Here is a 27653-nt window from a genome sequence, read left to right as displayed (position 1 = left end):
TTGCACACTGGAGAGAGGAGGGGTCAAAGTGGTGTTTAAGGCCCTCAGAAGGACCCCACACTACCAGGTACAAATACCTGTCCCCAGCCTCTCTCAATTCACTGGGCTTTGGAACCCATGTCCCTTGCCTAGCGAGTGCTGCTTAGTTGAGGGCGAGTCCCTCAGTCATAAAATGCCAATAACAGTTCTATTGTCCTTGATTCACATAACCAAAATAACAACCTTTTATTACTCCTGCCCCAAAAACAAAGAGACTGGGGATCCAACAGCAGTCAAAGTGACCATTTGACTCTGTGTACACATGCAAGATTGGATTATTTTGCCTAGCAGTGTTTGGTGGGGGCATTTTGTTCCCTGCATGCCCTCATACACACACCTTTAGGCATAAATGGAAGAACAAACCCAACCATCTCAGTTCCTTCTTAATGCCTGTGGCAGCAAGACAATCTCCGCAGTGTCTGACTGCTATCCCATAGCTCTCCATCTTAGTTATATTTAGTGTTCGTATAGTGTTAGTTTTGTAATGATTGGAACTGCTCAGTACACCAAACCCCTAGGTTGCTAGTACCATGTCAGGTGTATCACAACTTTCAGATAAACACTGTAAGTACTACTGCAGCTAAGCCCTGTATGTGCTAGCTCTGGTGAGTCCCAGTAACCACTCAGACACACAGCTAAGAGCTAGAGCTGGGAGGGAAAGGGAAAGGTTGTAGATACCTTAGGTACAGAGGTTTAAATAGTTACAGTTCAAAGTATGCTACAGCAGTTCTTGTTTGGGTCTCTGGGGAAGTCCAGCTGAGAGTCAAGGCTTTTCAGGCCTGGTGCCTGGGGTGCCCTCTCCAGTCACGTCTCTATTCCAAATCAATGGGGACTTGCAGGTGTCCAGGCCAGGCTCAGTTAGTCTCTCTTATTGAGGCCCCTCTGCTCTGACTTCCTGCCCTGCTGCTGCTCCTGCTCCCCCATAAGTTCCACACAGACCTGCATCTAGCTGTTGCATCCAGAAGTCACAGCCCGTTCCACACATGACTCTGCATATGGTTCCTGGGGATCCCACTCTGAATTCAGCTTTTCTCCAGCTCCCTGTTTGCCATGTGGCTGCTGCTTCAGTTTCTTTGTAGATCCTGGCTAGCCACCTAGCCACCATCTCCAGCAACTTCCTTGAGTAGGACTTTTTCCCTTATTTGGCCAAGGGGAAGGGGACGTGCAGTGGAGAGGGTGCTGATGGGAGTTGTAGTCACCTGTTTAAGAAGAGCCATCACATTTTGTTGCTGTTTTTTGTTACATATTTTTTCTAGCACATTGGCAATATATTTTAAAATAATATTTTTTGTTAGTTTGTACTTCTGTACCAAGTCATCAGCCTCAGGACTGAGGCAAAGACTTCAGAGTTTTAAACTTTTCCTATTTGTGAGATAGCTATGTACTTAAATGATGGACATCTTAAATGTCTTTGTCTTGGAGAAGGACCTATTCCAGACAAATGCTCAATACGCAGGTCTTTCCAAAACACACACACAAAGCCCAGGAGGGTGCTTTGAAATTATTTTTGTTGGAGCAGTCAATGGAGGGTGCTTCTGATTCTGAAGCCCCCTCAATGGAAATAGTCTCTGGTGGTCCCAAGTAGTATTTGGCTAGTAACCCAGGATATTACCCCTAGCACTTTGATCTCATAGGTTGCCAAAAACCTCACACTTCATCTGAGAGGACGATACAGGTCTCTTTGGGTCAGTCAGCAGTTCCAATAGAAAAAGTACATCGGTCTAAGCCTTTGACTTGGCACTGATCACCATCCCCAGTATTGGCTAAAAGGAGGCTAAAGAGACTTTGTTTTTCTGACTCAGCCACTGCTCCTTCTCCTAAGTCTGACCTGAAGTGTGGTTCCTTTGTATTAGCTAAGATATGATCTTTGGCACTGCCAAACATACCATTCCTCCTTTTGTGGATGTCTCACCATTAATAATGGCTTCCAAGTCTCTCCCCGTAGGGTACTGATAATGAATATCTCTCTATTTATCCTCTTCAGCACAGGTATATATCTTTCAACAAATAGTGTCTTGGTCCCTTCAGCTTCTCAAAAAAGAGCCTTCTACCTCCTCTTCATTGGTTTACAGCAGAAGTATTTCTCCTGGGCATATCTCTCTGTCTCCTGAGTCAATCTATGAGAGAGAACAAGAGAAAGGGATTGCAAGACATTCCTCCTCTTGTTGTAAGGGTATAGTCCACTACTAAAGATGCTCTAAAGTATGAGGAAGGTGAAGCCAGGGAAGATCACTTCTTGGTAAATGGACAATGTGTGTGCTAAGAGACTAATTGCTTACTATCTTACTAATATTGCATATACTGAGGTAAAATTATCAAAGGCAATATTTGGAAAGTTTTAGGCACAGCCACTATAAGAACACTAAGGGAGTGTCTTGTGGTTGCTGGCCCCTTTAAGGGGAATCCAGGTTACTGATGCGGAGCTAATTTAAAGAGAACAAGCCTTTCTAGGCAGTTAATTGAATAATAAGCACCTGTGCCTGTTAAAAGGCCATCAGGGCTCAGTTAGAGGGAGGTGCTCACAGAGATAAAACTTCTCCTAAGGAAGTGGAGCTCTCAGAGACCACAGGCCCCAAGGAAGAGGTCTGTACACAACCTTGAGTCTAAGAAGAGAGACTACAGATCACAGATCTGGTGGGTTGGGGCTCTCTGAGCATCAGTCAGGAAAAAGGCAGATGACAGCTGCCTGGTCAGCCTCTTGGCTCTCGCAGCTCTCATCTGCAAACCTCTCATTCCCAGGCAACTTTCACCTGTCCTTTTCTGACTGAACTGTATGTGGTTCCGGGTGGATTGCTGAAAGCTAGAGAGCAACAGAGGGATGTGCCTGCTGACTTCTAACCTGGACAGCCAAAGCGTAGAGCCAGAAAGTTGAAGGCAGTGGAGTGGCAGACTTATCTGCTGACACCTGCATGCTGGAGAGCTGGACCCAGAGGTCCAGGAGGAGTGAGAGTTCCACCCCTAGTGAGGAAGAGGAAGATCTTCAAGCAGAGAGACTGTGCAGGTTCCTGCTGGGAAAAACGGGATTTTAAGGACTCTATATGCTGGATGTGGGGAATGGACCATGATTGGGATTTACGTTGGGGATTATTTGAGTAATGTTTTTGTAATAAACCAGCCCCAAGAAGAGGTATTAAGCAAGAAACCCTAAAATGGTATTACTCTGTGGCAGGGGTGCCCAACGTGGTACCCGCAGGCACCATAGCTCCCGCTGGGGGGTCTAAGTGCGTCCACATACTGGCCGGCGGATGAGCATCTGCTGAAATGCTGCCGACAAGCAACGTCATCCAGAGGCTTCGCTACCTAAATGCCGCCAATTTTCGGCGACGACACCTCAGGATGACACTGCTTGTCGGCGGCATTTCAACGGCAACACCTATTGACATTGCCACGTGTCGGCGGCATTTCGGCGGATGCTCATTCGCCACCATGGTCCTCCGTGGCTTGACCACTGCTCTGTGGGATTCTTGAGGGGCCTTGAGAGTAGGGAAACTGAGAGAGGGAGTGCTATAAGGCAGGGATGCACTGCAACAGGGACAGATGTGGATTTTAGTCTACTGTTCTTGACTGAAGAAATCAATTCTATTTAGCCTCCAGGCCAGACAAGATTATTCCCATTCTCCTCCAAGGAAGCTTTTTAGGTCCCATATATTTCCTCTTGCACCACTCTAACAGTCTCAAGGGATTTATTTCAGGGACCACCATTTAGGTCGGGCAGGGTTATCTTTCTTCTCATACCTCCGCGTGCATCAAACTAGGCAGGAGACCAGAGTGATGTGAGTCCAAGAAGAGCCCCTCAGACTAGGCGAAGCCATGTGCTGTGATGCCTCTGAACAACTTGCCTTCCCAGGCATAGGCACCGACTCCATTGGGTGCTCCGGGCTGGAGCACCCATAGAAAAAAATTGGTGGGTGCTGAGCACCACCAGCAATTCCCCTTGGCCCCACCCCCCTGCTCCAACTCACCGCTGCCGCAGGCGCACCGCCACATCCTGCTTCTCCTTCCTCTCAGCCCTGGCGCAGCTGAATCGCGGGGCAGGGAGGGAAGAGAGAGGAAGGGGAATGCTGCACGCTGGGGGAAGAGGAATCCGTCGGGTCGGCCTGGGCGCCCCCTGGAGTCACACCTCCATGGTGCTCAATATAGAACCCTGCTGATCCACTACCCCTCAGTACTTTCTTACCACCAGTGACAGTTAGCTGGAACGTCCCATAGCCCTTGCTTTAGCAAGCGCCTTTATCTTTGTCATTTGTATATAGTTCATCTGTAGTTAGTTATTATATAGTAGTTGTTTACAGTTGGGGGGAGTTCATCCCCCTTCTGACTCCCCAGAGCCGTGGTAAGCCACGGTCCCCAATGTTTAAAGACTGTGAGGTCTGTGCTAAGCACATGCCAAAGAGCGACCCTCACGCCTCTTGTTTAAGGTGCCATGGGGAAGGTCACCAAAAGGACCATTGTAGAAACTGCCATGAGTTCCATCCCAGAACTGTTAAAGGAAGGGAACAGCAGCTTAAAGCTCTCCTTATGGAGGCAGCTCTCCACCCCCACTTGAACCCAGGGTCAGGGAACCCCGCACCCAGCATATACTCATCTGCATGGAGCACCCCAGTGCCATCATCCCAGGAACTGGTGCCAAGAAAGGACTCTTCCCGAGACACTCAGCACCAGCACAGTTCCTCCTGCGGCCAGTTGGAAGGTAGGCACTTGTCTGAGTCACTGGTGCCTCAGAAGAAAAAGAAGCTGGAGAGGGATCATTCTCCCCTGGCCAAATCCAAGGAGCTGATGAGTGTGAGCCCCAGTTGGGCCACAGCACCAGATTCTCAGGCAGGGCCCCTTCGACTCCTGCCCAGATAAGGCAGTTGAGTCCAGGCCTACCGCGCTCGCCAGACCCTAGAAGCCAGCAACTGCTTCTCCCCTTGAGACCAGAAGCTTTTGAGGCAGCTCAGGAATTGCTGCGGCTCATGGCGCCATTCCTACCCCTAGGACAGAGGAGACATCAGCGCCATCAGCACCACCCTGCCCCCTAGGTGCACTCAAGAGGGAAGCCAGTGGTGATGTCCCAGTGCTCTCCTCCTCCACAGCACCCTCCAGCACCAGCATCTCCAGAGAGAGAGCCCAGTCGGTCCCTGAGCTCCCAATGATCAATTCTCTGATGTACGGCTCCTCCATGGTCATCTTTTTCAGAGACCTTGGAGTCAGACCCCTACCACTGCGATAAGAGCAGGAGCAGGAGGTCCAGGTCGCAGCGGGAGAGATGGGTTTACCCAGCACTGTGGCTACTGCAGTGGCAGAACCCATCCCAGTGACCCTTCTAGACTCCCTGGGCCTTCCACCAGAGCCAGGAAAGGAGCCTTGGGTCCCACTCAGTGACGACTTGGGTAGCTTCGGCCACCTTTATTTCACATTTGGTTGAGCGACCAGGCACTGAGCTGCCACCACCGACGTTGATGCCATCGGCTGCAGTAGCATTGCCAACACTGGCTTTGGTGTCGTCATTGGCTCTGATACTGATATCAGCACAGAGTTCAGCACCGACAGCCCCAGCACTGAGGGGCACAGCAACGTCCATATCAGCACTTTCCCAGGACCCCCGAGAGTCATGAAACCCCTTGGCTGCTGACAGCAGGGATCAGCTGCCTGTCATGGGGGCCGCCTCCTTGTGGTTGCCACACAAGACATTGGTGGGCACTGCCATAGCCTCGATGCTTGAAGACAGCAGGGTGTTGCAGCACTTGCTGCACTGGATTGCCCAGGATCTGGGCATCAAGGCAGAGGAGGTAGTCAAGCATTCTGATCTCATGGTGGATATCCTCGTGCCCTCTGGATCTTCTCGTATTGCCCTGCTGCTCATAAAAACCATCACGGACACCACCTTGACTCTGTGCCAGACCCCAGCCTGACTGCTACCAAGTGCAACTAACAATGATACTTTGTGCCCTCTAAAGACTATGAACACCTATATTCCTACCCGCAGCCTGATTCCCATGTTGTGGACATTGCCAATCAGCACAAGCGGCAAGGCTTCCAAGGGCCCTCCCCCAAAAATAGGGAGGCTAAAAGACTTGACCTTTTTGGGGAGAAAGGTCTATTCTATGGGTGGATTGCAAATCCAAATTTCAAACCAGCAGGCCATTGTCAGATGGTATAACACCTGTGCGGCAATGGCAAAATTTGCGGAGTTGCTCCCCCTAGACTCCCATGCCGAGTTTTCAGCCTTGGTTGAAGAGGGCAATCTAATCTCCCAAGCTTCCCTTCACGTTGCGCTGGATGGTGCTGATGCCACCATGAGAGTCATGGCTATAGGAGTGGCCATAGGAAGGGGCTCCTGGCTCCAGGTATCTGGTCTCCTGCATGAGGTCCAGCAATCCATACAGGACCTCCCCTTTGAGGGTGTGACTGTTCTCCGAGAAGACAGATAAAAGGCTGCATAGCCTGAAAGACTCAAGGGCCACCCTCAAATCCTTGGGCCTACACACTCTCGCCACAGAGGAAGCACTTCAGGCCACAACCTCTTCCGCGGTTCTGCCAACAGAAACGATAGGACGATTCCTGGAGGAGGAATAGGAATGGCAGGAAAAGGCTGCACCCATCCTCAGGCCAGGGCTCTGGCCAACCCAAGCCACCGTCCAGCCCGAAACAGGCCTTTTGAAGGTGCAGTCAAGGACGGCGCACCAGAGCAAGAACTGGATCCAGCCCGCCTTACCTTTTCATCCCAACTATCGCCTTTCTACCATGCATGGTCCCATATCACTTTGGACTGCTGGGTGCTCCACACGATAGAAAGGGGATACTCCATCAAATTATGTGCCCTCCCACCCTTCCGCCCCACTTCCCTGGCCCTCTTCAGGGACCCTTCTCATGAGAAACTCCTTCTATAGGAGGTGCACTTGCTCCTATTGCTAGGGGCAGTGGAAGAGGTTTCTCAGGAGCAGAAGATCAAGGGCTTCTAGTCCCTAATACCAAAATCCAAAGCTGGGCACAAGCCCATTCTAGACCTTCGAGAACTCAACAAGTTCGTGAAGAAACTCAAGTTCTTCTTCGAGTGCTTGCTCATATCCATTCCAATTAGGTGTGCACGCGCCGCGTGCACGTTCGTCGGAGACTTTTTACCCTAGCAACACTCGGTGGGCCAGCAGGTCACCCCCTGGAGTGGCGCCGGTATGGCGCCTGATATATACCCCTGCTGGCCCGCCCGCTCCTCAGTTCCTTCTTACCGCCCGTGTCGGTCGTTGGAACTGTGGAGCACGGCTAGCCGTTCTCCACCTCCCTAGCGTTTCACTCTTCTACAGCATAGTGTAGATAGTTGTAGTTATATAGTTAGTTAAGTGTAGTTTGTAAATAGTTATACAGAGGATCGGGGGTTCGCCCCCTTTTCCTCCCCGCGGTGCCGGGGCCCATGCCCGGTTCACCCGGGTTTAAGCCTTGTGCGGCCTGTCATCGGCCGATGCCCACAGGAGATCTGCACGACTCCTGCCTGAGGTGCCTAGGCGAGTCCCACCTTGCGGACAAGTGCCGGATCTGCAAGGCGTTCAAGCCCCGAACGAAGAAGGAGCGGGACAGTCGCCTGAAGCAGATCCTGATGGAGGCAGCGCTGACTCCCCCACCGTCGGCACCGACTCCGGCACCGGGACCAAGTGTCGCCTCCGCTCCGGACCGCCCGGCGCTGGCAAAGGCTTCAACTTCCTGCTCGGCACCGGCCCGGCACCCTAGCTGGCACCGCTCCCTCTCCCCAAGGAGCAAGAAGCACAGGGCTCCTGCGGTACCTACAGCTGCACCGTAGTCAGAGCGTGCCTCCAAACCTGACCGCCTGGCACCGTCATCCGCCGCGGCACCGAGCGTCGTCGCACCGTCGACTCCGGCTCCTCAGGGGCCGTTGAGTCCGGTGCCTCTCAGCTCCCCAGTGAGAACAGCGGTCGAGCTTGTCGCGCCTTCCACCCGGAGTCCTTCTCTGTTGCACGCGACCTCATCACCCTGACAGAGCCCGAGCTGCCCCAACCCCCGGCACCGCCGGTGCGGGTTCTCCAATCGATGGGCAAGCCCGCCATGGTGCGGCCGCATTCGCCAGGCACTACTGGGCATCAGTCCCGTTCCAAATCGAGGGACCACTCTTAGCATCGCCGCTCGAGATCCAGACGCCACTCGCAGTCCCGGGACCGCTACCTGTGGCACCGGTCGTACTCGCGACACCGATCAAGATCCCGGTCGCCGTCGTATTACTCTCGGCACCGGTCTAGATCGCAGCACCGACGTTCCTACGGCAGCGTACGGCACCGGTCGACCTCCCGGCACCGAGCTGGTAGCAGATCCCAGTCCAGATCGAGGTATCGCCATGACTCCCGGTACCGCTCGCCGGCACCGCGCAGAGACGACATCGGGATGCGCAGAGGCCTGCCGCAGTCATCGACGGCTCCTCCATGGCCTTCATGGCACTCGTCCGCTTCTTCCCGTATGGACAGCGCCTCTTACGGGGGTTCGGATGTTCAGGCCCGCCCGGACCAGGGACCACCACAATGGTCCTTTTGGACGCCCTGGGCATACCACCAAGCCCAGGGCGAACCTTCGGGCCCAGTTCGCTCCAGCCAATCAGAGCATCGTGCACCAGAGGCCACAGTCAGCCGGCCTCCCCCCTCAGGTATTGAGGAAGACCCTGCGGATCCCCTGGCGCAGCAGGATGCCCGGGAAGTGGAGGTCCCTCTGGACGAGGCTTCCGTTCCGGAACCACTCCTCCCTGGGGTGTCTTCTTCCTCATCCCCAGATGAGGCGGTAGTGGGCACATCTTCATCAGGGCCCCCGCCGATTGATCTCCGGGCACATCAGGACCTTCTGAGGCGAGTTGCCCAGAACATAAACCTTCCTGTAGAGGAAGTCCCAGAAGTAGAGGACCCAGTGGTAAGCATCCTCTCTGCGGAGGCACCGACCAGGGTAGCCCTCCCCTTCATCAAGTCGATCCAGGCGAAGGCAGACACCATATGGCAGTCTCCGGCCTCCATTCCACCCATGGCCCGCGGAGTGGAAAGGAAATATATGGTACCATCCAAGGGGTATGAGTACCTCTATGTACACCCCGCTCCCTGCTCCTTGGTGGTACAATCAGTCAATGAGCGGGAATGCCACGGCCAACAAGCTCCTGCGCCAAAATCCAGGGAAGGCAGGCGCATGGACTTGGTGGGCCGCAAGATTTATTCTGCGGGAGGCCTTCAGCTCTGTGTGGCGAACTAGCAAGCCCTCCTGAGCCGTTACAGCCACAACACCTGGGAGGCTGTCGGCAAATTTACAGAGCTGCTTTTCCCAGGACTCACGCCAGGAATTTTCATCTCTCCTGGAAGAGGGCAGGAGGGTCGCCAGGACCTCGCTACAAGCGTCTTTAGATGCCGCGGATTCAGCAGCAAGAACACTGGCGTCGGGCGTAGCCATGCGCCGTATATCGTGGCTGCAGTCTTCCGGACTACCGCCGGAGCTACAGTACACGATCCAGGACCTGCCATTCGACGGGCAGGGCCTCTTCTCTGAGAAGACAGATCCCAGGCTACAGAGCCTGAAGGATAACCGGGTCATCATGCGTTCGCTGGGAATGCACACGCCCCAGACTCAGAGAAGGCCATTCCGCCCCTACCATCAGCGCACTTACCCCCCACCTCGCCCCAGACAAGATTTTAACCGGAGGCGAGGCCGGCCGAACCGCAGACGTCACTCAGGTCCTCAAAGGGGTAACACTTCTGGGTCCGACAAGCCACCGCAGGGAGCCAAGATGAACTTTTGAAGGTGCGCCTGAGAGCAGCTTACCAATCCCTTCCCTGGATCCACTTCATTTCCTCAACCGCCTCCGCCCCTTCCTACCGTCGTGGTCCCAGCTAACTTCGGATCGTTGGGTCCTGCGCACAGTGGAGTTTGGTTACCATCTTCAGTTTATTTCTCCACCCCCCTCCCATCCTCCCTCCTCGTCCCTCTTCAGGGACCCTTCTGACGAGCAACTTATCATCCAGGAGGTTCGCAAGCTCCTGCTCATTGGAGCTATAGAGGAGGTGCCAAGGGAGCTAAGGGGCAAGGGGTTTTATTCCCGGTACTTCTTAATCCCCAAGTCAAAAGGGGGCCTTCGACCCATCCTGGACCTGCGAGGCCTGAACAAATTCATCAAAAGGTTCAAGTTCCGCATGGTAACCTTAGGAACCATCATTCCTTCCCTGGATCCCGGAGATTGGTACGGCGCTCTCGACATGAAGGACGTCTACTTCCACATTGCGATCTTTCCCCCGCACAGGTGGTATCTTCGCTTTGTGGTAAATCAGGACCACTACCAATTCACGGTCTTCCCCTTTGGGCTCTCCTCGGCCCCCCGGGTATTCATCAAGTGTATGGCGGTCGTCGCCGCTGCCCTGCGTCGTCGTCGTATCCATGTCTTCCCTTACCTCGACGGCTGGCTCATTCGAGGCACATCGGAGGCGCAGGTAACCGGGCACATCACCATCATCACGGAGCTGTTTGCGAGTCTAGGCTTGACCATCAACCCAGACAAGTCCACTCTGGTGCCTACGCAGAGCATAGAATTCATCGGGGCAATGCTGGACTCCAACCTCGCGACGGCCAGCCTCCCCCGGCACCGGTTCCAAGCCATAGTGTCCATGGTCACAAGCCTACAGGCCTTCCCGACCACGTCTGCTCGAACGTGCTTCGCTCTCCTGGGGCACATGGCCGCATGCACCTTCGTCACCAAGCATGCAAGACTCCGCATGCGCCTGCTGCAGTCCTGGCTTGGATCGGTCTATCGACCAGGCAGGGACGCCATAGACTCAATCGTAACGATTCCACTGAATGTTCTAGGTTCCCTAGGCTGGTGGACAACGCCCTCCCAAGTGTGTGCGGGCCTACCGTTTCACGCCCCTCAGCCCTCAGTGTCCTTGACAATGGACGTGTCGTCGCTGGGCTGGGGTGCGCACCTGGGACCCTGCGTACACAGGGTCTATGGTCACAGAGAGGGTTGACTCTTCACATCAATGTGTGGGAGCTGCGGGCAGTTCACCTAGCATGCCAGACATTCCAACGCCATTTGCACGGCCGTTGTGTCGCGGTATTCACGGACAACACAACGGCCATGTATTACATCAACAAGCAGGGCGGGACCCGGTCCTCCCCACTGTGTCAGGAAGCAATACGTCTGTGGGACTTTTGCATAGCCCACTCTATTCATCTAGTGGCCTCCTTTCTCCCGGGAGTGCGGAACACCCTCGCGGATCACCTGAGCAGATCCTTTCTGTCCCACAAATGGTCCATCCGTCCGGACGTCCTCTATTTCGTTTTCCGGAGGTGGGAGTTTCCCCAGATAGATCTGTTCGCCTCCAGATCGAACAGGAAATACCAGGTGTTCTGCTCTCTACCGGGTCGCTCCCCGGGCTCCCTGTCGGACGCGTTCCTCATTCCGTGGACGGGACGTCTTTGCTACGCCTTTCCACCCTTTCCTCTCGTCCACCGAGTCCTGATCAAGATCCGGAGAGACAAGGCCCGCCTCATCCTGATCGCTCCGGCTTGGCCGCGGCAGCCTTGGTACACCATGCTGCTCGATCTGTCCCTGGCGAATCCAATTGCCCTACCTCCTTGGCCGGATCTGATCACACAGGACTTCGGCAGGATGCGCCATCCGGATCTACAGTCCCTCCATCTGTCTGCATGGCTCCTGGCTGGTTAAGCCAGTCTGAGTTGCGCTGTTCTGACTCAGTACAACAAGTGTTGTTGGGCAGCAGGAAACCTTCCACGCGTTCAACCTACCTAGCGAAATGGAAACGCTTCTGCTGCTAGTGCAACCAGCACAGCCACAACCCACACTCCGTGCTAGTCCCCACCATTTTGGACTATGTGTGGTCTCTCAAGCAGCAGGGCTTGGCAATCTCCTCTCTGCGTGTCCATCTCGTGGCTATATCCACCTTCCATCCAGGCGAGGCTGGCAAGTCCGTGTTTTCCCACCCTATGTTGTCAAGATTCATCAAGGGCCTGGAGCGACTATACCCTCAGGTCAAATGGCCTACCCCTACTTGAGACCTGAACCTTGTCTTGACCAGGCTCATGGCGCCCCACTTCGAACCCTTAGCCACATGCTCGCTGCTGAACCTGTCTTGGAAAGTGGCCTTCCTAGTCGCTATCACGTCGGCTCGGCGAGTCTCGGAGCTTCGGGCTCTGACCGTGGACCCTCCGTATACAGTGTTCCATAAGGACAAGGTACAGCTGCGACCGCACCCGGCGTTCCTCCCTAAGGTCGTCTCCGCCTTCCATATTAACCAAGACGTCTTCCTGCCAGTGTTTTACCCAAAGCCGCATTCATCCCGAAGAGAGCAACAGCTCCATTCCTTGGATGTCCGAGGAGCTCTCGCGTTCTACATTGAGAGAACTAAACCCTTCAGACGTTCACCACAATTGTTTGTGGCAGTAGCGGAATGCATGAGAGGCATGGCAATCTCCTCCCAGTGTATTGCATCCTGGGTCACGTCCTGCATCAGGACATGTTACGACTTGGCCCGCGTGCCAACGGGGGCCCTTACCGCCCGTTCTACCAGGGCTCAGGCTTCGTCGGCCGCGTTTTTGGCTCATGTCCCCATACAGGAAATCTGCCGTGCGGTCACCAGGTCTTCTGTGCACACCTTCGCATCACACTATGCACTGGTCCAGCAAGCTAGAGACGATGCCGCTTTGAGCGCAGCGGTTTTACAGTCCGCAACGTCTCGCTCCGACCCCACTGCCTAGGTAAGGCTTGGGAATCACCTAATTGGAATGGATATGAGCAAGCACTCGAAGAAGAAAAGACGGTTACTCACCTTTGTAACTGTTGTTCTTCGATATGTGTTGCTCATATCCATTCCACACCCGCCCTCCTTCCCCACTGTCGGAGTAGCCGGCAAGAAGGAACTGAGGAGCGGGCGGGCCAGCAGGGGTATATATCAGGCGCCATACCGGCGCCACTCCAGGGGGCGACCTGCTGGCCCACCGAGTGTTGCTAGGGTAAAAAGTCTCCGACGAACGTGCACGCGGCGCGCGCACACCTAATTGGAATGGATATGAGCAACACATCTCGAAGAACAACAGTTACAAAGGTGAGTAACCGTCTTTTCCCCATGGTCTCTTTGGTATCCATCATCCCTTCATTGGATCCAGGAGACCGGTATGCTGTCCTTGATTTGAGGGATGCGTACTTTCACATAGCAATAACTCCATCCCACAGAAAATACCTCATGTTTGTGGTGAACAACATCCACTACCAGTTCACAGTCCTCCTGTTCGTCCTGTCTGCATGTTTACCAAGTGCATGGCAGTTGTGGCCAGGTTCCGTCGCAGTTGATAGGTACAGGTTTTCCCATATCTTGACAACTGGCTGATCAAGTGCTGATCCAGAACTTGAGTGGAGATTCAGATTGCCTTCATAAGAGCATCTTTCAACAAACTGGGTCTTCTGCTGAATGAGGAGAAAGTTTGTAGGGGCGGTACTGGATTCGATACAGGTCAGGGCATTTCTCCCGGAAGTGATATTTTGAGGCCTTCGTGACATTATTCAAGGTCTCAGGCAGTTGCCCACCACCACAGCAAGGAATTGCCTGAAACTTCCAGGACACATGGCTGCTTGTACCTACGTAGTATAGCATGCCAGACTCAGGCTTTGACCTCTTCAGTCATGGCTAGTGTCAGTGTATCAGCCAGTCTGGGATCGCTTGGACAGGATCATAACTCTGCCTCACCCGGTACTCGACTCCCTCCTATGCTGGCTCTACCTTAGTATGTGCGGGGGTCCCCTTCACCAGCCCTCAAACGTATCTCTCACTAGTGACAGATGCATCAGCCTTGGGCTGGGGAGCACGTTTGGGAGACCTCAGTACACAAGGCCTCTAGTCTCAAGTGAACTCGCTCTCCATATCAGTGTCAGAGAGCTGAGAGCAGTATCCCTGGCATGCCAGACTTTCTGAGCCCACTTGACAGGGAGATGTGTATCAGTTATGACAGACACCACCACGGCAATGTTTTATATCAACAAGCAGGGGGGTGCACGCTCCTCTTCCCTGTGCCAGGAAGCCCTCATGCTGTGGGACTTGTGTGTGTAGAGCATTCGATACATCTGCAAGCATACTCCCTGGAGTACAGAATGAGTTGGCAGACTATTTCAGCAGGTTGTTCCACAGCTATGAGTGGTCCCTTCACCCAGACAATGTGAACTCAATCTTCTATCAGTGGGGCTTTCTCCAGATAGCCCTGGTTACCATGAAACGCAGCAGGAAGTGCCAGCAGTTTTACTCCATCCTGAATCACAGCCCGGGCTCCATCACAGATGCATTCCTCCTCCCATGAGGAGGTCATTTCTTGTAAGCATTTCCACCTATCCCTCTCATTCAAAAGGTGCTCCTCAAGATATGGAGGGTACAAGTTTTGGTGATATAGATAGCTCCAGCCTAACCCCGCCAACAGTGGTACACATCACTCCTGGAGATGTCTGTGGAAGCTCCATTTACCTTGCCACTCTTCCCAGACTTACTAACTCAGGATCACGGCCATTTCCAACACCTGAACCTCAAGTCGCTGCACCTCATGGCATGGAAGCTCCATGGCTGAACTCAATGGAGCTTTCTTGCTCAGATCAGGTTAGAAAAGTCTTCCTTGGCAGCTCCACAAGAGCCACCTACCTTGCCAAGTGGAAGAGATTTTCAGTCTGGTCAGCGCAGCACCATTTGTCCCTGACGCTCACCTCTGTGCCACTTATACTGGACTATCTTCTCCATCTCAAGCAGCAGGGGCTGTCCTCTTATCAATAAGGGTTCACTTGGCCGCCATCTTGCCTTCTACCCAGGCGCAGAGGGCCGCTCAGGTCTTTGCTAACCCTATGGTCAGCTGTTTCCTTAAAGGTCTCAACAGGCTATACCCGTGTGTCCGACAGCCTGTCCCCGCTTGGAACCTCAGCCTTTCCAGACTCATGGGACCACCCTTTGAACTTTTGGCAATGGGCTCCCTACTCTATCTCTCATACAAGGTAGCATTTCTGGTAGCGATAACCTCAGCCAGGAGAGTGTCTGAGCTCAAGGCCCTGACATCAGAGCCCCCTTACACTGTCCTGTAAGGACAAGGTTCAGCTCAGGCCTCACCCAGCTTTCCTCCTGAAGGTTGCCTCCCAGTTTCACATCAATCAGGACATCTTCCTCCTAGTGTTCTATCCTAAGCCGCTCTCAAGCGGCAGGGAGCAGAGGCTTTACTCATTGGATGTCCGCAGAGTGCTAGCCTTCTACATCGAGAGAACGAGGCCGTTCCAAAAGTCTGTCCAGTTATTCGTGGCAGTGGCGGACAGAATTAAAGGTCTTCCTGTGTCTTCAATGGATTTCATCATGGATCACGTCCTGCATCTGTGAGTGCTACAACCTGCTAGGGGTGCCTGCACCTCCAATCACTGCACACTCCACCAGGGCTCAGGCCTTTTCAACTGCATTCCTGGAACAGGTTCGCATCCAGGAAATCTGCAGAGCACGACATGGTCCTCCATACATACTTTCAGCACACACTATGCAATCACCCAGCAGGCCAGAGATGATGCGGCCTTTGGAAGAGCAGTGGTCCAATCAGTGGACGACACTGACCCCACCTCCTGAACTTGGCCTTGTGTGTCACCTGGTTGGAATTGACATGAACAAGCACTTGAAGAAAAAGCGGTTACTCATCTTCTCGTAACTGTTGTTCTTTGAGATGTGTTGTTCATATCCATTCCAATACCCGCCCTCCTACCCCTCTGTCAGAGTAGCCGGCAAGAAGAAACTGGGGGGGTGGTGGGTCGGCAGGGCTCTATATTGAACGCCATGGAGGCGCGACTCCAGGGATGCCCAGGCCGACCTAATGGATGCTGCTATGGGAAGAATCTTCCATCTGCCATGTATGTGCGCATGCACACACCTGATTGGAATGGACATGAACGACACATCTCACAGAACAACAGTTAGGAGAAGGTGAGTAACCATTTTTTCTTTCTTAGGTGTTGTCTACAAATAAAAGTTCCACTGGTTTAATTTACTGAATTAATTTAAATTGATATAAACCGTGGATAAACCAATTTAAGTTTGTCCACTTAAGAGTTTCTACAAGTTTAACTAAACTGATTTTTTAAAAATTTGTTTTAATTAAACAAAAGGGTGTGTGTACAAACTCTTTACTAATGTACTTCCTGAGCTGTTGTTTTTCAGGTTTTTCTTCTTTCCTTTTGTTTGGTTTCTGGGACTGAATGTTCAGGGTGGTAATTACCTTTCAGATCATTGTTCCTTGCCCAGTTTTTTGACAACTTAGACAAACTGGAGCGAACTCAGCCACAGTAATTAAGAGGCTAGATTGACAGAAGAAAAAATAATGGAAAATGTGTATCTTGACCAAATTAATAACAAAAATATTTTAAGATTGTTAAAACCAGCAAAATAGAAAAATTGCTTAGGATGGTTTAAACAGGTACAATTAGGAGTTAATACAACTATTTTCTTCCTGTAAGAACTTATTATACTATGAAATAGTCCTTCAATAGAAATGATGGTATATTTATCACCTGAATCATTGATAACTGGACAATCATTGGACAAGATAGACAATTCACCATTGGAAGGAGAGGCCTTTTTCATAGCTAATATCTGGTTCTATGATACCTAAAATATTTGGGGAGCCTACACCAATGCTGACATTACCAGCACTGTTCTTTCATTCCTTCTGCCTTCTTGCTCCTCTGCCTCTCACAAAAACAAATCAAGCGAATGGACTGTGATTTGGTTGGAGACTAAGGGTACGTCTACACTACGGGATAAATTCGATTTAACATAAACCGGTTTTATAAAACAGATATTTATAAAGTTGATTGCACGCGGCCACACTAGGTACATTAATTCGGCGGTGTGCGTCCATGGTCCGAGGCTAGCGTTGATTTCTGGAGCATTGCACTGTGGGTAGCTGTCCTGTAGCTATCCCATAGTTCCCGCAGTCTCCCCCACCCCTTGGAATTCTGGTTAGAGAGCCCAGTGCCTGATGGGCAAAAATCATTGTCGCGGGTGGTTCTGGGTACAGCCTCACCCCTCCCTAAGTGAAAGCAGCAGACAACTGTTTCGTGCCTTTTTTTCTGGGTGAACTGTGCAGACGCCATAGCACTGCAAGCATGGACCCCGCTCAGATCAACACCGCGATCGTGAACGTTGTAAACACCTCACGCATTCTCGTGCAGTCTATGGTGAACCATGAACTGCAAAGCCAGGTGAGGAGGAGGAGGCGGCTACGGCAGCGCGGCGACGAGAGTGATGAGGACATGGAAACTGAATTCTCCTTAACCGCGGGCCCCTGCGCTTTGGAGCTCCTGCTGGTAATGGGGCAGGTTCTACCCATTGAACGCCGATTTTGGGCCTGAGAAACAAGCAAAGACTGGTGGGACCGCATAGTTTTGCAGTTGTGGGACGATTCGCAGTGACTGCGAAACTTTTGCATGTGTAAGAGCACTTTCATGGAACTTTGTGACTTGCTTTCCCCTGCCCTGAAACGCCATAATACCAAGATGAGAGCAGCCCTCACAGTGGAGAAGCGAGTGGCAATAGCCCTGTGGAAGCTTGCAACGCCAGACAGCTGCCAGTCAGTCGGGAATCAATTTGGAGTGGGAAAATCTACTGTGGGGGCTGCTGTGATGCAAGTAGCCAAAGCAATCACTAAGCTGCTCATAGACTCATAGACTCTAGGACTGGAAGGGACCTCGAGAGGTCATCGAGTCCAGTCCCCTGCCCTCATGGCAGGACCAAATACTGTCTAGACCATCCCTGATAGACATTTATCTAACCTACTCTTAAATATCTCCAGAGATGGAGATTCCACAACTTCCCTAGGCAATCTATTCCAGTGTTTAACTACCCTGACAGTTAGGAACTTTTTCCTAATGTCCAACCTAAATCTCCCTTGCTGCAGTTTAAGCCCATTGTTTCTTGTTCTATCATTGGAGGCTAAGGTGAACAAGTTTTCTCCCTCCTCCTGATGACACCCTTTTAGATACCTGAAAACTGCTATCATGTCCCCTCTCAGTCTTCTCTTTTCCAAACTAAACAAACCCAATTCCTTCAGCCTTCCTTCATAGGTCATGTTCTCAAGACCTTTAATCATTCTTGTTGCTCTTCTCTGGACCCTCTCCAATTTCTCTACATCTTTCTTGAAATGCGGTGCCCAGAACTGGACACAATACTCCAGTTGAGGCCTAACCAGCGCAGAGTAAAGCGGAAGAATGACTTCTCGTGTCTTGTTTACAACACACTGCTGCTACAAAAGGTTGTGACTCTAGGAAACGTGCAGGCCATAGTGGATGGCTTTGCTGCACTGGGATTCCCTAACTGTGGGGGGGCGATAGATGGAACCCATATCCCTATCTTGGCACCGGCGCACCAGGCCACCCAGTACGTAAACCGCAAGGGGTACTTTTCAATGGTGCAGCAAGCAATGGTGGATCACAAGGGACGTTTCACCAACATCCACGTGGGATGGCCAGGAAGGGTTCATGACGCTCGCGTCTTCAGAAGCACTGCTCTGTTTAAAATGCTGCAGCAAGGAATTTACTTCCCAGACCAGAAAATAACTGTTGGGGATGTTGAAATGCCTGTAGTTATCCTGGGGGACCCAGCCTACCCCTTGATGCCATGGCTCATGAAGCCATACACAGGCAGCCTGGACAGTGGTCAGGAGCTGTTCAACTACAGGCTGAGCAAGTGCAGAATGGTGGTAGAATGTGCATTTGGCCGTTTAAAGGCGCGCTGGCGCACATTACTCACTCACTCAGACCTCAGCCAAACCAATGTCCCCTGTGTTATTGCTGCTTGCTGTGTGCTCCACAATCTCTGTGAGAGTAAGGGGGAGACCTTTATGGCGGGGTGGGAGGCTGAGGCAAATCACCTGGCCGCTGATTGCGTGCAGCCAGACACCAGGGCAATTAGAAGAGAACACCGGGAAGTGGTGCGCATCAGAGAAGCTTTGAAAACGAGTTTCATCATGGGCCAGGGTACGGTGTGACTGCTGTGTTTGTTTCCCCTTGATGAACCCCACCCCCTTGATTGACTCATTCCCTGTAAGAAACCCACCCTCCCCCTTCGATTACAGCTTGCTTAAGCAAATAAATTCACTATAGTTTAAAAATCATGTATTCTTTATTAAAAAGGTCATTAGAAAAAGAGGGAGAGAACTGGCAAGGGTGCGGTTTGGGAGGAGGATAGGAGGGAAGGAAAAGGTCGCTAAAATCATTTCAATGTAATGACAGCCTTTTGGTTGGGCTGTCCACAGGGGTGGGGTGGGTGGGTGCACAAAGCCTTCCCCCACGCGTTCTTACACATCTGGGTGAGGAAGATATGGAACATGGTGAGTACTGAGGGTGGTTACACAGGGGCTGCAGCTGCACTCTGTGACCTCGCTGCTCTTCCTGAAGCTCCACCAGACGCCGGAGGATGTCAGTTTGATCACGCAGCAGCCCCAGCGTTTCATTCCGCCACCGCTGATCTTCCTGCCGCCACCTCTCATCTCGAGCGTCTCTCCTCTCCTCACCTTGGTCCCTCCTGTCCTCATGTTCACTGGCATCTTTCCTGCAATTTGATACCATGTCCTTCCACTGATTCAGATGAGCTCTTTCATTGCGGGTTACTTCCATGATTTCAGAGAACATTTCATCTCGCATCCTCTTCTTCCTCCGCCTTATCTGAGCTAGCCTTCGGGATGGAGTAGGGAGGCTTGAAAAATGGCAGCTGCATGAGGGAGGGAAAAAAGGGAGAGAAGTATTTAAAAAGATACATTTTACAGAACAATGGTTATACTCTTTCACAGTGAACAGCACTAATCACTTTACACAGCACATGTGATTTCACTACAAGGTCGCATTTTGCATCTTAACTTTGAGTGCCTGGGCTCTGGTGTTACAGATCCCACAGATGCAGGTCCGGGCATCAGAATTCAGCTTGCATGCGGCCATGGTAAGCCATTGTCTTTCAGCTTCAGCAGCCTTCACTTCCATTCACAGAAGCCACCCCCACCCCCCCTCCAATTCTTTACCCCCTCCCCCCACCGCATGGCTGGTATCATGGAAGATCACTGCTAATCACCCCCCTTACCCCCCCACCGCGTGGCTGGTAGCTGGGAAGATTCCTGCTAGCCAAACGCGAGAAAGCTCAGCGCTATCCTTCCTCCCCTCCCCCTGCTTGGCTACATGCAAGGAAGGATTTCTTGTAAGCAACAGGCAAACACCCCTGTAAGAAAAAGACCATCGCTGTCCCCTTAATTAAATTCCTGAATTTCAACCAGGTTACCATGAACGATATCACTTTGCTGAGGATAACAAAGCGAGATAAAGAACGCATGTTTCTTGAATGCCTGCAATCACCGGGACCATACGCAGCTATGCTTTGTCATGCAATGATACCCAATTACTTGCTACATGCATGGCGTGGTAAATTGTCCTACCATGGTGGACGGAACAAGGCTGCCTTGCCCAGAAACCTTCTGCAAAGGCTTTTGGAGTACCTCCAGGAGCGCTTCATGGAGATGTCCCTGGAGGATTTCCGCTCCATCCCCAGACATGTTAACAAACTTTTCCAGTAACTTTACTGCCCGCGATTGCATCCCAAGCCCTCAGGGCAAATCAATCATTAAAAAAAGCTTGCTTTTAAACCATGTTTTATATTTACAAAGGTACACTCACCAAAGGTACACTCAGCAGAGGTCGCTTCCATGGCTTCACTGTCTGGGCTAGTGGCTTAGGAGGGCTGGGACGGTAATTCCGTCTGGGTCAGAAAAAGCTCCTGGCTGTTGGGGCTAACAGAGTGCTGTGTGCTCTCTTCAAGCTCGTCCTCCTCTTCCTCCTCCTCACCTTCCCCGTCCGCATAATCCTCAGGTATGGCTGAGATTACAACCCCCACCATGGAATCCAAGGATGGGGGGGGTAGTGGTGGCGCAGCCCCCTAAAATTGCATGCAGCTCAGCGTAGAAGCGGCATGTTTTCAGCCCTGCCCCAGACCTTCCGTTTGCCTCTTTGGTTTTCTGGTAGGCTTGTCTGAGCATCTTCACTTTCACTCTGCACTGCGCTGAGTCCCTGGTGTGGCCTCTGTCCTTCATGGTCTTGGAAATTTTTTCAAAAGTTTTTTCATTTCGTCTTTTTGAACGGAGTTCTGTTAGCACTGAATCCTCTCCCCATATAGCGATCAGATCCAGTACCTCCCATGTGGTCCATGCTGGAGCTCTTTTTCTATTCTCAGGAAACTGCATTGTTACCTGTGCTGATGAGCTCTGCGTGGTCACCTGTGCTGATCAGAGCTCCACGCTGGCCAAACAGGAAATGAAATTCAAAAGTTCACGGGGCTTTTCCTGTCTACCTGGCCAGTGCATCCGAGTTCAGATAGCTGTCCAGAGCGGTCAGTGGTGCACTGTGGGATACGGCCCGGAGGCCAATACCATCGATTTGCGGCCACACTAACCCTAATCCGATATAATAATACCGATTTTTAGCGCTACTCCTCTCGTTGAGGAGGAGTACAGAAACCGATTTAAGGAGCCCTTTATATCGATTTAAAGGGCATCGTCTACACTACGGGATTATTCCGATTTTACATAAACCGGTTTTATAAAACAGATTGTATAAAGTCGAGTGCACGCGGCCACACTAAGCACATTAATTCGGCGGTGTGCCTCCATGGTCCTAGGCTAGCGTCGATTTCCGGAGCATTGCACTGTGGATAGCTATTCCATAGCTATCCCATAGTTCCTGCAGTCTCCCCCACCCCTTAGAATTCTGGGTTGAGAGCCCAGTGGCTGATGGGGCAAAAATCATTGTCGCGGGTGGTTCTGGGTAAATGTCATCAGTCATTCCTTCCTCTGGGAAAGCAATGGCAGACAATCATTTTGCGCCCTTTTTCCCTGGATTGCCCTGGTAGACGCCATAGCACGGCAGCCATGGAGCCCATTCATCTTTTCTTTTTTTTACAGTCACCGTATGTGTACTGGATGCCACAGACAGAGGCGATACTCCAGAGCTACACAGCAGCATTCATTTGCTTTTGCATGATAGCAGAGATGGTTACCAGTTGTTCTGTACCGTCTGCTGCCAGTGTAATTTGGCAATGAGATGATGGTTATCTGTCCTTCTGTCCTGTCTGCTGCTATCATGGGTGCCCCTGGCTGAGATCGGCCGGGGGCACAAAAGCAAAACTGGGAATGACTCCTCGAGTCAATCCCTCCTTTATGGTTTCTAAAAATAGAGTCAGTCCTACCTAGAATATGGGGCAAATGTACTAGAGAAGCAGTGTATCAGAGAGTACAGCTGCTCTGTGTCAGATCCAGCAGAAATGATGAGCTACATGCCATCCACGGGGGGTGCCCTTGCAACAACTCCACCCATTGCTTTCCTCCTCCCCCAACCTTCCTGGGCGACCGTGGCAGTGTCCCCCCCATTTCTGTCATGACGTAATAAAGAATGCAGGAATAAGAAACACTGAGTTTTTAGTGACATAAAATGAGGGGGAGGCAGCCTCCTGGTGCTATGATAGTCCAGGCAGGACATTAAGCAGTGTGGGGGAGAGGAGCCTAGCATCCCACTGCTATGATAGTCCAGGCAGTACAGAATCTTTTCTTTTCACATGAAAGGGAGGGGGCTGATTGAAGCTCAGCCCCCAGTTGCTATGATGAAGACGGTTACCAGCCATTCTGTACCATCTACTGGGAATGACCGGGAGTTATTCCTATTTTCACCCAGGCGCCCCCGGCCAGCCTCACCTGAAGCCAGCCAGGAGCACTCACGGGTTGATAACAAGGACGGTTACCAGTCCTACTGCACCATCTGCCCCCAGGGAGGGGAGAGGAGCAGATACTGCTCTTCACTGCTGCAGCATCGCGTCTACCAGCAGCATTTAGTAGACATAGGGTGACGTTGAAAAAAGTCAAGAAACGATTTCTTTCCCTTTTCTTTCACGTGTGTGGGGGGGTAAATTGACGAGCTATTCCCTGAACCATGCCGGACAATGCGTTTGACCCTACAGGCATTGGGAGCTCAGCCAAGAATGCAAATACTTTTTGGAGACTGCTGTGGACTGTGGGATAGCTGGAGTCCTCAGTACCCCCTCCCTCCCTCCATGAGTGTCCGTTTGAGTCTCTGGCTTTCCGTTACGCTTGTCACGCAGCACTGTGTAGCCTGTAGATTTTTTTTTCAAACGCTTTGGCATTTCGTCTTCTGTAATGGAGCTCTGATAGAACAGATTTGTTTCCTCATACAGCGATCAGATTCAGTATCTCCTGTACGGTCCATGCTGGAGCTCTTTTTGGATTTGGGACTGCATTGCCACCCGTGCTGATCAGAGCTCCACGCTGGCCAAACAGGAAATGAAAATCAAAATTTCGCGGGGCTTTTCCTGTTTACCTGGCCACTGCATCTGAGCTGAGATTGCTGTCCAGAGTGGCCACAGGGGTGCACTGTGGGATACCACCCGGAGGCCAATACCGTCAATTTGCAGCCACACTAACCCTAACCCGATATGGTAATACCGATTTTAGTGCTACTCCTCTCGCTGGGGAGGAGTACAGAAACTGATATAAAGAGCCCTTTATATCGATATAAAGGGCCTCGTAGTGTGGACGGGTACAGCGTTAAATCGGTTTAACGCTGCTAAAATCGGTTTAAACACGTAGTGTAGACCAGGCCGTAGTGTGGATGGGTGCGGCGTTAAATCGGTTTAACGCTGCTAAAATCGGTATAAACACATAGTGTAGACCAGGCCTAAGTCAGCCAATTAACATCTTTCTGTTTCAGTGGGATTGTGAACATCAGAAGTAAATCAGACAATAATTGTCTTCTCCCTCTTACTTTTTTCATCATCTTCACTCCTTTCCTGATATCTTGGTTTCATAATATTTAGTGCATTTATCTCATGAGTTTCCACTGCCTGTAAAGTAGTACTCTTCTGTTTCTGTAAAGTGAACCCAAATGTTGTGTACCTACTGTCCTGATCAGGAAGTAGGAACGGCACTTGTAGCCTGATTTTTCAGAGATGGTAGAAGGAGCCCAAAGTTGCCTTTGACTTCAGTGGGCATTTTGGGTGTTCATTACTTCTGAAAATTGGGCTATTAATGCCTAGTCCTGCAAATCCTCTGTTAAAGGAATCCCTGTTGAAGTGAATGGGAGTTACACACAAAGAGCGCTTGCAGGATTAAGCACTTACGTTGCACACATTTAACCTCTGAATGGGTTTCTATATTAAGTGAATATAAAAACAGTTCAACTTCACACTTTTTCTTCTCTTGTAGGAATTCTACATTCAGGGACTTCTAACATTACTCAGGATGACATGAACTGAATCGGCACATCCTCTGGAAAACTGTAGGTTTAAAATGAACTCAGCGTTTGTTAAACAATTGTTTTTCCCTGCTGACTGTTAAATTACGTTAAATATACGTTAATATACCAATGTAAGAGAGCACATAATCTGAAATTCTTTTATTTTGGTCAATGGAAAGAAATCAGTCTTGATGTTCTGTATTTTTTATACTGCTAACCTTTATTATTTAGTGCCATATCACAATGACCCATTTCAGGAAATAGAAGGAGAAATGCACACAGCTGCATCTGTACATTGATAGTGTGCAAAGGAAAAAGTTTGTATGTTCCCCTATTAAAAATGTATACAGTAGTAGGGAAAATGAAGAAGAGTGTAACCATACAAAATTTACAACAGATATTTGGATGCAGATTTTTTTTAGGTTGGATGTATTTTTGCCAAAGTATGTTGTTGTGTTTACATTTGAAAGCACATGCCAAGCCTTCTCTTCAAGATGAGGCACATTCTTCTCTTAATTCCTTAGTTTTGCATTTTGATACTCTTGGGATTAACATCAGGTTTTATTCATTTTTATTTCAAAGCCAGTAAATCTATTACCCATCTATGAATATTAGTATAAGTGTCTGTTACAAATATATGCATACTATGATTGGAAGGAGTATTTAATTATTGAGCATATTACAATTGTGCTAACCTCTTATCAAAGTTTATTAATGTAGATAAATTTTATTTGTAAAGATATCTGTATTTTAAATTAATTTGCTTAAAATTTAAAAGAAAACTAATAAAAATCTTAGGGGCTAGGTGACCTTTGTTAATCCATGTCAAGTTTTTGCACTCTTCAGATTTGAGGTGCAGGCTTGACAGGTTTTATTCAACTTTTCCAAATCATTTTATAAACCTATCACTATACATGGATTGAATATGAATTGTAAAGCCTAAGTAAAACTTTCTCCCTGCTATAACCTGTCTGGGTGTATTACCATTTCTATGTCTGGAAACAGTGAAAAATAATGCTGTTATTTTATTTCCAATGATTTTCCATTTGGCCCGTTCCCTTAACTTTTATGGAGACTTCTTCACCCTTGTGACCATAAAAACACAGCGAAACCTTTTGAAAATGTTTTGTGTAGTCAGTCTTTTCTTTGGGGTAGGGAGGATTGTTCATTCTAATGGTTTACTCTGGTATGTGTTATATACATACACATACATACATCACTTGTGATGGCTTTCAAATTCAGCTTTCAAATGCCTCTCATTTCCTCTAAAACCTACTAGTAGTATAGCACATATATAAAACTTCTTATAGTAAAACAAAGCATTCTTAAAAAAACTTTTTAAAAAGTATTTTGAGGAATAATGTGCAAAAACAATTGTTTGTGATATATATTTTTATAACAAAAATGCTTAAGTTTAGCCTTGCTTTCTAGCTACAATTCTCTAATCTTCTGTTTGGGAGATCTGGGTTTAATTTTTGAGGCTTGATTCTGCAATCTTTATTTAAGTGACTAGTACTTAGCCGCATGAGTAGTCCCACTAGCCTTAATGGAACTATTGGTATGAATAAGGGCTGTGGGATCAGACCTTGGTATTATTCTTTTGCTCACTGGGCTGCTAATAGGCTGGGAATTCTGCACTCAGCTCCAGAATATGAGAGAGAAGGAATAATTTGTGCCATTCAACACTGAGGCTGCAGTCTGATTTAAAAAGCATTGTTGATGGGATCTGAAGGGAATTTGATTATCCTTATCCATAAGACTAATGTGGGTAACATAGAGCATGAAGAGGGAGAGGTTAAGTAAGAAAAAATGAGGTATCCTCAAGATTGTACATGGTATACAAAGGTCCACCCCAAGAAACATAAATTTTCAAGTATTCATGTTAATAGAAACAATGCTCTGTGACTGCATAGAAAAATCAGTTGATTGATGATGTTACACTATCCATCAAAAAGATTATTTTAATTAACTTGTTGGTATTGCCTTTTTTAATCAGAACTAGTTAGAGCCAGATTAAGAGAATACTGCTTCAAAATAAAAGCATTAGATGTGACACTTCCATAATAATGTTCAGGGCTGGCCTTTGTTTAGAAAACACTCAGCAAACCAGAATTTAATATTCCCCTATATACATGGACCTCTTACTGCTACTCTTACTGCAGTATAGACTGTACATAGAGACTAAGATTTCTGAAGTGGAATGGATGGGCAGGAGGAACATAACAGAAGATGGCCTTTAGTCATGAATTTGGGATGGGTCTAGGCCTGGTTTCCAGGAGCATTTAGTTGCTCTAAATTTGTGCACATTAAAAAATACAATATTAAAATAAGAGAGAGCTTTGACAGGATCTATTGGCTGGTACCGGCACCATCACTGCATTTAACTGAAATTGAGATCAAAGAATGAAATGGAGGGGAGAGGGAAAAAAGATAGGAGAAATAAACTGACCTGGCCTTAGTTTGTGAATCACCAGTGTAACTTAAAAAACTAAAACCTTGCTGAGATTTTTGTTCTGCTGTAGACAGATGAGGGGATTTGGATGGTATTAGTTCACTGAGCACTGTATGCTATAACAGTATATTCTAAAAGTCTTGAGACTGTTACTTCATTCAAGCATGTTAAACTTTGCTTAATTTCCTAAGTGAAAATTGTGTAATGAACTAAACCAGGACAGTATTTATAGCTTTCTCCTATTTCTGACAGCAGCCTTTTAATCTTTTTAATAACATATCTCTTTTCACTCCTTAAAACAGGGAAGAATTTTGAATGTGTCAAGATTTAAATGTTTATATAACATTTTGCAGTGGTTTATCTTTCCCCATACTGTGGGATCTTGGTGGTAGGGCAGTTTTCTTGTCATTTTATTATAGTATTCTTGTTTGGAAATAAACATATGAAAATAATCCATTTATTTATCATTTCTGTTTCTTGTTGGTATATTGTATGTGGCATTTAGGCACACTTAATACTGTAATGTTTGTTATGCTTTCATATTTCACTTAATCATTTTATTATTTGCAAACAATCTGAGGAATAGTAATTTTTACAGATTTGAATTTGAGAACATAATTGTATTTTCTAGAATGAATAAAATCATACTAAATCTGTTGAAGTTTTATTTAATTTTTTCTCAGCTATTTATGAAATGCTATAAAATGTATTTGAGTTTGTGTAACAAAGCATGCTAAAGTACTTCAAAAGGAATTCTTGAAAAATTGTTATCTGATCAGCAGCTATTCTCGGTTAATTTGTGATTAATTCATCCAGTGATTTGTGTTTTACTGGGTTCTGCTTACTCAAGGCTGTGGA

At 49.3% G+C, this 27653-nt stretch overlaps 1 protein-coding gene across 8 annotated transcripts in view; it reads left to right on the top strand.

Moving 5' to 3' along the window:
- The window catches only part of TSGA10 (testis specific 10), a 101234-nt gene extending 73834 nt beyond the window's left edge, over nucleotides 1–27400 (top strand). For all 8 annotated transcript variants that reach the window (XM_050931713.1, XM_050931740.1, XM_050931721.1 and 5 more), the window contains one exon: nucleotides 24313–27400. In XM_050931713.1, coding sequence (XP_050787670.1) covers nucleotides 24313–24337 — 25 coding nt within the window. In that variant the 3' untranslated portion in view covers nucleotides 24338–27400. The remainder of the gene's footprint in view (nucleotides 1–24312) is intronic.
- The last annotated feature ends 253 nt before the right edge of the window (nucleotides 27401–27653 follow it).

The sequence above is a fragment of the Gopherus flavomarginatus genome, chromosome 1, assembly GCF_025201925.1.
Source record: "Gopherus flavomarginatus isolate rGopFla2 chromosome 1, rGopFla2.mat.asm, whole genome shotgun sequence".
In the NCBI taxonomy this organism is placed as follows: Eukaryota; Metazoa; Chordata; order Testudines; family Testudinidae; genus Gopherus; species Gopherus flavomarginatus.
The sequence above is the reverse complement of the archived record's forward strand: the minus strand, read 5'-3'. Positions and strand labels throughout refer to the sequence as shown.